General features: G+C 40.4%; 1 protein-coding gene across 2 annotated transcripts in view; it reads right to left on the bottom strand.

Annotated features, from left to right (window-relative positions):
* Positions 1-13,352, bottom strand: part of LOC127350906 (collagen alpha-1(XXIV) chain) — an 88,529-nt gene that overhangs the window by 19,171 nt on the left and 56,006 nt on the right. For both annotated transcript variants that reach the window (XM_051377966.1, XM_051377967.1), the window contains exons 27-40: positions 12,002-12,055; positions 11,321-11,374; positions 8,814-8,867; positions 8,534-8,578; positions 7,770-7,814; positions 5,273-5,326; positions 4,599-4,652; positions 4,409-4,462; positions 4,061-4,114; positions 2,796-2,849; positions 2,479-2,586; positions 1,624-1,677; positions 751-858; positions 26-79 (exon numbers count right to left, since the gene is read on the bottom strand). In XM_051377966.1, coding sequence (XP_051233926.1) covers positions 26-79; positions 751-858; positions 1,624-1,677; positions 2,479-2,586; positions 2,796-2,849; positions 4,061-4,114; positions 4,409-4,462; positions 4,599-4,652; positions 5,273-5,326; positions 7,770-7,814; positions 8,534-8,578; positions 8,814-8,867; positions 11,321-11,374; positions 12,002-12,055 — 846 coding nt within the window. The remainder of the gene's footprint in view (positions 1-25; positions 80-750; positions 859-1,623; positions 1,678-2,478; positions 2,587-2,795; positions 2,850-4,060; positions 4,115-4,408; positions 4,463-4,598; positions 4,653-5,272; positions 5,327-7,769; positions 7,815-8,533; positions 8,579-8,813; positions 8,868-11,320; positions 11,375-12,001; positions 12,056-13,352) is intronic.

The raw sequence follows: 13,352 nt of genomic DNA, 5'->3' as shown, positions 1-13,352 counted from the left end.
AATGGTTCCCATAGGAGAAACTCACTGTGTATCCTGCCAGTCCTGGTTGCCCTTCTATCCCCATGACTCCAGGCCGACCCTGGAAGCAATGCAAGAAATGCACACAACATAAGAGTGATTCATTCCTAGTGTTGTTTGTTTTGCTCTTCTTGCTTTTGTTTTGCTCTGGTTCAGCTAAACATAAGCTCGGCCTCAAACCGACACATGCTAACCGAATCCTGTGACCGGACTTGTTTTATGATGGGGATATAAATCTTTTCGCCACAGCTTTCACAACATGATCTTAGTGGTTCTGCACTGAAAGATGCTCCCTTTTTTAATTTCATGTTTGTTCTTAAAGTTTTGACAAGAAAAATATAATTTTTTGGCTGGCTAGTTAGCGGCTCAGCTGCAGCACATTAAACAGCATGTAAACGTACCGGCAAATGTCTGATTACATGCTGTTGTAGTCCTTAATCTTTAATACCATAAACATCACACTGTCTTTCCCTGACATTTAGGCTACAGCACAGGTGTGTTTATTTTTTCTCTCAATCTCTACAGGTGTAACACTGACATTCTGACAGCTGTCAATGAAACACAGACTGACTGAGACGGAAAAAAAAGCCTTTCTGATATATCCCAAAGACCCTTTTTTTACCCTTCAATAATAAAAAAATGAAGTAAAAAAGAGTTTGACTTGACAATCTTTGACAAAAATGTCTCAGACAGGACTAAGCTAGAGGAAAGGCAGGAAGAATGGGAACTAACGGGTGTGCCTCGAGTTCCCCTGGCGCCTTTCAGCCCCGGCTCGCCTGGCTGGCCGATGTCTCCTCTTGTGCCAATCTCACCAACAAGACCTACAGGACCTCTCTCTCCCTGGAAAAAGACACAATATCATTAGGGGATGAGAAACAGCAACACTTGCAAAAAGTCATGGAGACTGTTCTTTTCAACGTGAAAGTCAGCATTCAGCCCGTTTTGACAGCTGGGAGCATCCATTCTGTCAAATCGTCCTGCAGCAAAAAAAAACAAATCCATTCTAGCATTAAAAGTCATTTGTCTTCAGCATTGGTTGCGGTGTCTTGTTTTTATCCTCAAAACTTGAGTCAACAACTAGACTGAACCCAAATGAGGCAACTGAGAAAAGATGAGTCAGTGGTTCTTTGGAACCACTTGTACGCCAAAGGGCCTTGGACTGTGTCCTCTTGCTGTTTTTTGCCGGGAAATGTACAATATGAGGTTTTATAACTAGGTTCGGGAACTAAGCCAACGCCTCGCACTCATCTCATTTAAGCTAAAATGTACCTCAACACACCTTATCTGTTCTCTCCCTTTACTCTCTTATAACCACTGGGGCTCTAAAGAAGAGATACGAAGACAGATCTCCCACTCAGAGTCTCATCACCCACTCAGTTCCCTCTCACCATTTTGCCGAACTCCTCTGTCCATCCATTCATTCATCTGTTCACAAACCTGATTTCTCCCTCATCCCTATCCCTCAACTCTCATCCCTTCATCCCTATCACAGTTTATCATATTGGTTTCACATGTATCCATTATGTGCAATAAACCTTTCTAATTCCATACGTTCATTGGCGTGGTCTTTGTTAGTGTAACAGGTAAAGTGAGCGAGGTCCTTACCTTCTTGCCGTGTCGTCCTCTATTCCCCGGGGGCCCTAGTTTTCCTTCTGGCCCCTGTAACAGGAGACTCATTGAATTATTACCATACACACTAAAAATCTATTGAATAATCAGAGGCATTGATTACTGCAACCATAAATGCCATCAAATAATTTGCCTCAGCTTTGTGACTTTAACAGACATCATATTTTGGATCCTGCATTAAACACTAACCTGTGGATCCTGACACTACGTTATCAGTGTGCTATTTTCCCTGCAGAGGTTAATAGCTTGTAGACCACAATGTCGTCAGATTTCTCAGCTTACATTTTTGTAGACTCAACACCCATAGCTAAATCTGGATCTGGATCTCAAAACAAAGAAGCACTGAGAGGAGACTTTGACTCACATCTATCATACTGTGCTAAACATCCACAGTCTATGACAGAAGCTTTCACTGTCCCAGTAGCAAAAAGTCTTTGTTGAAGAGAAGACTGACCCCTACTGGGACACAAGGGCATTATTTGGTTAAGAGCACTTTTGTAATCTGCTCAGTTAGTTGCAGGTATTTAAAATTCTAAAGGTGGGATTTATTTTGATATGTCTCAGAGGAAAGTATGCTCATCCATCAATCTCTCCCCAGCTCTCACATAAACCACCACAGTGAAAAACCAGAGGAACCAGTTCTGCAGCAAACCTGACCTACCTGACCTTTTATTTACATCTAGTTCTCACCTAAACTGTGTGCAAGTGTGTCTTGAGTCATTCTGAATGTCAATACAGGCATCAATTTCTGTTAATTGCACACTATTTAAGGGAAGGTTGTTTGATTAAAGTAGTTGTATATGGCTGTTTGGAAAGATAAAATAAACTTACACGAAAGCCCTGTTTCCCAGGCTCTCCGGGTGGTCCTGGGGCCCCAGGGTCCCCTTCCATTCCTTTGTCCCCTGGCTCTCCAATTGGCCCACGCTCACCAGGCTCCCCCTGACAGTGTGATAGACGTAGAGAAAGAGAGGCAGGAAAAACAGAGTGAAAAACAGTTCAGTTTTAATACAGTAACGTTCACATTATCAACAGAGAAAGGTCAATAGGTCAGACAACCTGTGGTTTTCAGAAGTTGACTTTAATAACTTTATAATAACTTGTTTTAGCTATATGCTTGATTTTATTAGAGAAGTTCTTGCTATGTTTACCTTGTGTCCATCTTTTCCTTGAGGGCCGTCTTCACCAGGGGGACCAGGGGGACCCTACAAAAACATCACCATTTACAACAAAAACCTCTTCACTGTTGTAAAAAGTGGCACAATAATATTTTTGTCCCTCCTCAAAGTCTGTGTTATGAGAACTGTGAAACCGTTATTTTCTCTGTGATGGTAGATCTTTCAGTTCACTGTGTCTATTCAGACATTGTAGATACAGTAAATAGTATTTAGTTTGAGCTAAAATGTTTGTTAGCAATGAGTCTTTCCAGCAACAATGTCCTGATTTTAAGTGAAATTACAGAAATTTGAACATAATTTAAAGATGTTGGTAAAGCAACAGATTATAGATCCATGATGGGTGTGGTCCGATGTGTTGCACCTGTAAACACATTCAACAGTGTACTTGCACAACACTGCGTCCAGGTGAGAAGGTAAACCACTGGAGTTCAGCAAAATCAAGAGTTTAAGGGAGTGTTAAGTTACTCTGTAAGTTCTATGAAAGAGAATAGGATACATTAACTTGACTTCTTAGTGAAGAGATTAGTAGAGGGGGGTAAGCAACACATTTAAATTAAATAGGGATTAAAACAAGATGTAATGAGGATACTCCACTGTCTTGACTGGAGTGGCCAAATTATCCCTTCTAAATGCTGATGATATTAATTCTGCTGAGATTTGATTTATCATGTCAAGTTTGTGGAGAACCATGTAACCATCTGAAACATGTGTGCCAAATAAAGGAAGAAATTATGTTGTACAGTAATTACAGCGATTTCCTTTGCTAAATGAAACATACCAGATGAGTTTTTAAAAATCCCCACTGTAAGCACAATCTCGGCAATTAATACACACAAAAAACAACACATTTGGAACATTTATATTGAGGAGAAATTATTTCTTTGGTTCATCTGTGGACAGTCAGGCAAGAAAAGAAGTTTCCAATGTACCACATGGACAGTTTCTCAGACATATCAAATTTCTTTCATCTTCCTTCATCCATTAAGAGTAAAGTAAAAAAGACACCGTGGGTCTGATGTTTGAGGAACCATGTTAAAGAATGTTGAACCTAATTATGTGGCTAGGACAGAAAGATGAGACTCAAGCAGTCCAAGTTCTATTTATTCCATCACTCTGCTTTCTTGGGACCAGAGGATTAGAAATCCTCGTCAAAATGCGGGGGAGTAAATAAACGGCCGGGTTAGATTTATCCAAACACAAGGAAGGAAGGGATTAGTGGGATGTTTGCAGTTACTCACCCTTATTCCCTCCTGTCCCTGCTCCCCTTCAGCTCCTGGAGGCCCAATATCACCCTACAGGGACAAAAAAAACACAACACAGGGCTGTCTGGATGTCAAAGCATATTTTTATGTGCACACCTACACTCACACTAACCACTGATACGTGAAGCTGAGGCAGTGTTAGACCTAGGCAATCAGCTGTTGCTTCACCCAAGGCTACAGTTATGTCTGTACAAATTGACTGAGCAAGTTCACGGCTTTTCCCATCGCTTGAAGGCGGCGGGGACTGACGCACGACATGACAAATGTTTTGTAAGATGCAGGAGCTGGAGGGGTTGCAAAAAAACATGGCAGGGTGTTGCTGACCTTTAACCCAGGCTCTCCGATGGCTCCCGGCTCCCCCTCTCCACCAGGCCCACCCTACAAAGATGAGACAGGAAAACAAAGGCCATGAGTCACATTCAATTTGTTGTGTTTACAAAATTTGACCTTCCAACAAAACATAACAAACTTAATAATGAACTGATAAATAGTTCAAATATTTAATGAAAAGTACTTCAGGCCCTTGCTCTCCATCAGGTCCAGCCTCTCCAGGAGGTCCTCTGGGTCCCTGCAAGAATAATAAACATAAGATGCTTTAAGGACACCAGCTTTAATGATAACTGATCTCATTATTAGACTTATTGGGTACAGTAAATCAGGGACTAAATCACCAGAACATAATCTAGCATATTAGGGCAAAACCAACAAATTCAGTTAAATGTTTAAGACTGTAGACTAGGAAAAGCTGAGAGCTGAGAATGCCTGGAGTAAAACTGAAAACCAGCCAAAGGCAAGATGAGACCCATAACATAAACCGTGCCTCCCGCGTTATTGAAACTTCACAAGCTAATAAATATTTGTATCTGATTGTTTGACATTCTTGATGTCCTTGAGGGGTCGGCATATTTCCAGGAAAATCAAGAACTTGAAGACTAATCCAAGAAGGGAGGCACAAGGTATGAAGCGTTAAGGTGTGAGGAATTCAGAGAGAAAGCAATAAACAAAGACAAATCTCAATAACGTCCCTCTCAAGTGTTTCTGAAGGGTTTATTCATTAACTCCTGACAGCCTTTCTCATGGAACTTTGGTAATAAATATTGATTAGTAATTATGGATTACGCAGTTCGTAGTTTGCAAGCTTCCTGAAACAGCCACATCAATGCAGCAATCAGAGGACAGCATACTTACTGGTTCACCGTGGGGTCCCCTCTCTCCGTTGCTGCCCGGAATACCTGGTTTACCCTGGAAACACAGACAGTCAAGAGCTCAGTCAGTCATTCATTTGTGTAATTACAGAAAACAAGCATGAAAAAACCTGGCTCTGGCCCTCTTCCGTCCCTTATTATATCATCATTAGCAATATAACCACAAACATGATGACTGAGTCTAATATATCAATGCTGTCTAATGCCTACAGACATGACGCATAAAACTCTTTGATGCAAAACAGATTGGCTTTCCTGCAATTTCAGATCTTTTTGTTGTAGTCCAAACATTGTGCTGCCAAGTTTAGACAAGAGACTAACTAATTTGAAACAGTGTTTCATCCGTCACTGACAGAGATTACTTTTGTGTGCCTAACAGAGAGCAGGTTGTTCCAAGCACTGAAATGAACGTGCCAAAAGTTTGATAAGACAGCAATGGATTCAGTAGCATCAGCCATTAGCTGTAGAATAAATTGCTTTGCTTCTATGCAATGAAGACATATGACTAAAAATAAGAAAACAAAATATAGTATTTAGATGTATCAAACTTTATAAATGTGCTCTTTAAAGAGTGAAGATGAATCCAATGAACAAAAGGGAAAAGAAAAGAGGAAGAAAAAGTCAGAGGAGTAATTGTCAAAAGTTACATTTAGAGTAAGATTTACTGATGAAATTAATCTTAGGGAAACCCAATGATTTATGGACACTACAGTATAATACAGTGTTTGTGACAAAAACCACAGTCACTGACAACTTTATTAACTACAAAATGTAATCATAGAAGTGGTGAGGAATTGTTCATGACAGATTTTAAGGGAGATTTTATCAGACACAAGATGGCGCTATCAGTCCAGTGGTGGACAGCAAAAAGCTGCCCCCCCTACAGCAGCCAGAGCTGCATTATTTCTGGCAGATACAGCTTATTTTTCAAAGCAGTGAGGCTGATGGTGGTGGGAAAGTTCTAAGAATGAGTAGATGTTCTTCATTTAATACCAAGAAGCAAAAATCAATCGTTAATAAAGTTATGTACTAACTTTTCGACCTGAAGTGGAGGTCAAAACACACGGTGACCCGTGTTTGAAAGTTATAGCAAACTCATCCAATGCAAAAGACCTTAGTGTGCGCTTAGGAGGACAGGTCACAACTAGTCCCAAGTATGTGTGTGTTATTATGTCCATAGGTGTGCATGAATGTACGTGTGTGGGTCTACATACGGCTTTATCTGCGAGTGAGACGACAGGGCTGCACGCGTCTATGTGTGTATTTGTGCGTGTGTTAAGAGTGATTACAAACAGCCCTCGGATGTCAAATGTTAAGCCAATACATGATTAGAGAAACTAGAAAGCTGCTCATTTGTCAGTGGAAAACAAAACAAGCCAAACAACTGAGTCCAACACCGCTTAAGCTTGCAGGTGATACAGCTTTTCTCTGACTGGGGATCGTCTTTGTAAGTCCTTCCATAAACGGATGAAACAACAACACTGCACTACAAGGAACACACTGTGGATATTATGATCATCACTTTGACTTTAGACAACTCACATGGATTTGCTTTTAAATCCGTTTTTGATCTGTTTTTGTTTGCATGTTTCTACCATCTGCGGAGCACAAGTTATTTTATTCGTTCACAGTTCAAAGGCATATCAAAACTACCATCCATCATTTTCTTGATGGTAAAAACAGGAAAAAGCAAGAGTTAGCTGGCAAAATTCTCCTTCAAACCTGCCAAAAACCTGTCTTTGTATTGTATGGCACTAAAATAAGACAGTATAGTTTTACTGTACATGAAACTATGTTAGATGTTCTCTTTGCATGTCTGTCCTTCTTCTCAGGGGTTTTTTGAAGTCTCACTCAAAGTGGACCCTGATCAATAAATATGCTGGCTAATATCACACTGCATTATTAGCTGAATATATTGATAGCGGCGCCCATGCAGTAGTAAGAAGAAATTGCGGTAAAGAGATATATGTTATTCAGAAACCATTCATGCCATTACATAATCTGTCCACCAGAGAGCACTGACAAGTTTCTCTAGATCAAATATACTGAGAGTTAACAGACTCAAAAATCAAATGAATGGCTCATCTGAACTCAAAACAGTGTGAACAGTGTTAAAATCACACACCAAGAATAACTCTTTAATCAAAACTTTAAGTCATTACAAGTGGAAAATCTTGCACCCATGCACACCAGATGAGTAAGGGGAAAGCCGAGCACATATGTTTTGATTATGAGCCTGGAAACACCGCTCAGTGTCTTCTTTTAACTATGACAACTTCCTCTTGGGTGACTTTACTGGGGAACACTCTTCAAGTGATAATTATATATATTACAGGTGAAAAGAGGATGTGGAGATGTTTTACAAGGCTGTGTTGTCTTCTGTAGCCATAGTGATGCTTTTTGCCAAAGTGAAGAGGATAATTAAAGAGTCTGAAAGAGAAATTCAGCTGAATAATAACTACAAGGTAAACATTACTTACAGGCTTCCCAGGAGGACCTCTCTCCCCTGGACTGCCAGCCTTGCCCTTTGAAACAGAAATACGTACTTGAATGATTAACATGCAGTTTCAATCAATCCAACTGATTTCAATTTGGCAACACATTCATCCTCCATGTCAGATGATTGGAGATTTTGTGTGTGCTGGACACATTTGTCTGTAGGTCGTCAAGAGGGAGCAATAACATCCTAACATCGCACTTAAAATCTCTTTAATTTAATGTTTTAAATACTAAAACAAGGTAACACAAGCAAATCGGAAGCTGAACTGAGTTTCACTCGGCTAGAGGAGTTCAATACTCGCATACGTTCACCTTCAGCGTTCCTTTCTCCTCAGCAGATTTAGCTCGGGTTTCCTCAACACAAGCTGGCAAAGGTACATAATAACTGCATTTGGGTATAACCTGATACTGAGACTAGAAGACAAAGGCCCACTCTGCGAATAAAAACTGATTAAAGCTTTTACAGAGGCCTGTGGGTTATACAAGATGAAGTGCATCTTCAAAAGGGATGTGCATGTTAACCTAGATGCTTCAGGATAAAGACGGTGATTATACTTGGCTTTGGATGAATAAGGGTACATATAAATTGGCCTTCACGTTTTCTTAAGAGCCTGAAGCCTTCATCCAGAAGTGTGTTAGACATAAGACATTTACAGCATCATGACCATTCAGTCACTGGCATTTTCTCTTTTCCAAATAAGGTTTAAGACAATTGTAAAGACAGATTCATTTAGACACCACTTACTATGAATCCTGGCTCTCCTTTTTGTCCAATGTCACCCCTTTCACCCTGCAAAGAATACATGACACATTTTGGAAAGGCATTAGAAAAAAAATTCGAGGTAGTGATGAAATAAACCATTCATGTGACAAATAGATTCAGTAAAGTAGTGTTGAGTAGATATTTCTAGCTTTAATGTCGTGGCTAATATACAGGAGGAAGGACATATTTCATGCAAAACTACTATATTACCATCTTCACATGCACACAATGATGTTTTCAACAGGGTGGTGTGCATGATTACCTTGGTGCCCTCAGGGCCTGGTTCTCCCAGTGGGCCATCTGGACCCCGGGGCCCCTATGTGACAACATAAAACAAAGCTTTGAACATCCCTCAACAAAGAATGAGCAGTACAGGAATTTATTTAGCATCAAAGCATATGTACAGTTAACTCTGAAATAACACCAGCAACAAAGTCATTAGTCTGTATTCTATGGTCTACTTTTGGTGGGGTTTCCGCCCTGATGCTACAGCCTACCACTCCCGAAAACATTCCAGGGTTTTCCCAGCGTGTAGCACTACCACACAGGTAGGGTGGCAGATAAAGATCTGTAAACACAACCCTTTTCTCTCCTGTCCACTCTTTCAGGCTTTCAGGACTTTTCCGCTTTCAACCTATCTGTTGTTTCCATCTTGTCTCCCCTCTTTTATATCTCTACCTTTGATGGCTCTCTATCTGCTCCTGTTTTGCCTCAAGCCACACTCCCATCCCCATCAGGTCACTTTGCTCCCTTTAAGCTTCCAGGCAGACCAACTCTATCTTTCTCTCTCTTTGTTCCTTCCTGTATTTCACCTTTCTCTCCAATCTTGGTTTTTATTGAGGAGGTTATTTCTATTAGGTTTTGAAGTGAGTAATGCTACTGTAACTTGTGGTCCATCCTTGTCGGTGTTAAACTAATTGCCTTTAATTAGTTAACTTATTTATTTGGAAGTAATAACACAAACAGTCTACAGGAACATTTATGGAGCAGCAAATGGAGTGATCATTAAAATGGGGATGAGGAATCAGAGATGGATATGAGGGAAGTAACTCAGTAACTCAGAGGATGCACTACCTGTTTTACCACAATGATAACTCACTTTAGAACTAGTGCAGGTGTGTGTCAGCTAGGGCAGGTGCACACTACATAATTCAGTTTCAAAATATGACTCATATCTTATAGCTCAGAGGATAAAATGATCAGAATGAGTAATAAGAAGTGTGGCAGCTCCAGTTTGCTTCCTTTATGTTGCAATCTGATGTTCACCTCTTATCGACAAAACCATGCATGTTTATTTCAGACGTCTCTTCTGCCAAACATCCGCTTGGAGGGCAATATGTGACTTTGGTTCAAATGATTAGCTTTGGCGGTTTTCACCGATCCTGGTACCTCAGCCAGACAGGAAATGCAACCACAAACTGACACGTGTATGGATTACAGTAAACACTAGCCATGGCATGTTAAATGCTGCCATATGTTTCGCTTGGCAGAATGTTCAACTGGAGGAAAAAACAGTGAATGGAGGACACAGGATAAAAGGAAATTAAATATGAATGAGTGATTGGGGCTACACAATTAATTGAAATATTATCAAAATTTTTGTTTTTACATAGTTGACACATTGGTGCATGAGAAAGAAGATACCAGTTCATCTAAATATTCATGTATATTTGTCACTTTAATACAATACAATTATTGTGATTTGCAGAATAAACGCTATTTCATTTTGGTTCCTAAGGCAACACACATAAACTGTGATATGGACTCTATGAGTTGGAGTTGTAGACATTTAAAGGACCGGTGTGTAGGACTTCATGGTTGCTAGAGGTGAATTTGCAACCATTTCAATACAACTCAGCCTTCCAAGTGTTTAGGAGAAACTAAGGTGGCTGTAAAACTTGTGAGAGGGCATTATCTAGAGCCAGTGTTTGGTTTGTCCCTTCTGGGCTACTTTAGAAACATGGCGACAAGACATCCTCCCTGGAAGGGGGCCTGGTCTCTCTTGTAGATTAATTTTCAGCTGATTATATACTAATAAAAACATACCTATGAATATAAATATATATATATCTTTTGAGGCTTTTTGACAGGATAGCTGAAGATATGCAGGAAAGGGGGAGAGAGAGAGGATGACGTGGTCACACACACACACTCACACACATACATGGCTGCTGCAGCAGGGGCTCAGCCTTGGCACATGGGGCCCCAGTTCGGTAGGTTAGCTACCAGGGTGCCCCTAACTATGGATTTTATATCCCATTTCTGCCAATGTATCCTTCTAAATGTTACACACTAGGCCTTTAAGATGAATGTGTTGAGATGAAATATGTTTGTTCTGATCTGGTACACTGACCACACACTGCACCCCAGTTACTGCTCCTGCTTCAAATTCTGTAAAGCCCCAAGAAGTCTAACAGCAATTAAAATCATAAATCTGTTTTTGCCTCCTCACCTGAAGGTGCCATTCTCTTCTCAGCCACACGGTGTCTCACCAGTATTACCACACCACATCCATTTGATGTTACCATAATGTCTCCCAACATAAGATTCACGAGGCTTATGAAACAGTTGTAAATGCACCTATAAAGAAGCTCGTGCCAAGTGGAAGGACAAACACATGTCTTTTAATTGCTTTAACCTCTGGTTTATGGGAACTGAGCTGTGATGCAAAACAGACAACCAAGGATCTGATAAGTGAAGCAGCCATGGCCACTATTGAGTTGTAGTAGGCTCACATCCATAACATAGAATGGGAAAAAAAAACCTTACCCTCCTGCCCTTAGAACCAGCGATGCCTGGACTACCCCTCTGCCCCTGTGGACCCTGTGAGAAAAAACAAGACAGAAACAAGATGGAAGGTAGAGAGAGAGAAAATGGGATTTTATTGTGTTTCTTAGGCATATTGCATATTTACATAGAATCTATACAAAAACTAAACAGGGCAAAAACTCTATGCATATTTTAACCAACCATCAACACTAGTCATGTGAACCTACTGGATGTACTATAAAGGCTTCAGCAGCACTACTGAACAATCAGCCTTTTAAGACATACTGTTTACACAGGTCTAGACTAAATGGTGGGAAACAGGAAAACTGAGATATCAAATCACCCCCTTAAATTTTATCTGTTTACAAAAATCCAAGAGCATGTTCCTCCAACTCAGTTCAAGAATCCAAGTTAATCTTGCAATTTAGGCGTTTATAATATCCAGCCAAGACACTGAGTAGGGAAGAGGAGAGTCAATGCATCCAAGCTTGTCAGTCCATTAAGTACTAATGTGTGTATGACTCAATCCAAAATGGGAGCAAAAGAAAAGAAAAACCTCAGCGAAGGAAAAAATATATGCATATACTGCAGACCTTGCAGGAGGATATAGGAGGAGGAATATATATTAAGTGCAAATAATCACTATCTGGTATTACATAATGGTGATGAGGGTACACTTACAGGTGCACCTTGCATGCCGATGTCCCCTGGACCTCCTGGTAACCCTGGATAGCCCTTACAACAAAACAGAAACAACAAATAATATAGAAAGGTAGACAAGAAACCATGTCACTATTTAATGCCATCTGCTACATTGGTAGATACATTATACAAATGATTCTAGCTATACTGCATCAATGCCTCAGGATTTTAACAATGAAGCAACAGCACAGCAGCAGTGCAAGACTGTGAAGTAAAAGGTGGTTACATCTGTGAAGGGAAAGTATTAGGGCTGTTCTGTCAAACTGTGTTGCATATTAAGTTGTCTTAGAATATGCTCCAGACCCTCTAGGAAAAAAAGAGACAGCTGGGTCCTGTGGTTCTCATCACAGTTCTTTCTGTAACAACCTATTAGGGAATAATGCCACAATAACATAGAAAGTCAATAAATACAAAAGTGTCTGAGACTGCCAGGAAATGCTAATCCCTGCAAATCATCTGTGAACAGCAACAGAGAAAATCATTCTAATCCATGGAGAAACAGCCCAAAGTCTTCACACTGAAGTGCTCCTCCTCGCTAATGTGCTACATTATAGCACAAACCAATTCACATAAATCACTATAACTCCTTACATAAGTCATAAAACACACACACTCTCTCTCTCTCTCTCTCTCTCTCTCTCTCTCTCTCTCAGTCAAACATGCACACACACTAGCAGTGATTCAATCATCTAACTATTCAACCAGCCAGCCACCAAATTAGTCATCCTCCCTTCCAGCCAGCCAATCAGTCAGCCTGCTAGCCAGTCTGCCAGCCAGCTAGGTCAGGACTGGAGCCCAAACCCACAGACATGGAGTTAATCCAAGGCCCCAGGACAGTGAGGGATGCAGGCCAGCCCTCTCTCTATGGACTCATGTAGCAATACTGTGGAAACACTGCAGCATTGGACAGCAGCATGTTTTTTTGTTTTTTTTTTAGCTCTAGGGAATAAACACTGTCAAAATAATTTTCATGCAAACACATTTTCCACAGTAGTGAGTGGGCTAATGTTGTAAAATGAACCTGCTATTAACCGGCAAATACACAAACATTTAGGAAATCCTACTTCAACACATTGCAAGGATTCCAGGAAGATAACAAAAAACACAAGGAATCACACGCACATTTCTCCATATCAGTGTCAATGACCACTACACCCCTGCAGCAGGATCTTTTCTCAGTATTTTTAGTGTTGAAGCGTGGGCAGAAAATCTTATTCCCCCTAACATTTGAAAGAACTTTAAACGTTCCACTTGCCATTAGAAAAAAGCCCCAGTAGTTGAAGATGAAAACTGTATGCCACTGGAGCTTTTTATTGCTACAATGAAATAC

This window comes from Dicentrarchus labrax, unplaced genomic scaffold (assembly GCF_905237075.1).
Source record: "Dicentrarchus labrax unplaced genomic scaffold, dlabrax2021, whole genome shotgun sequence".
In the NCBI taxonomy this organism is placed as follows: domain Eukaryota; kingdom Metazoa; phylum Chordata; class Actinopteri; family Moronidae; genus Dicentrarchus; species Dicentrarchus labrax.
The sequence above is the reverse complement of the archived record's forward strand: the minus strand, read 5'-3'. Positions and strand labels throughout refer to the sequence as shown.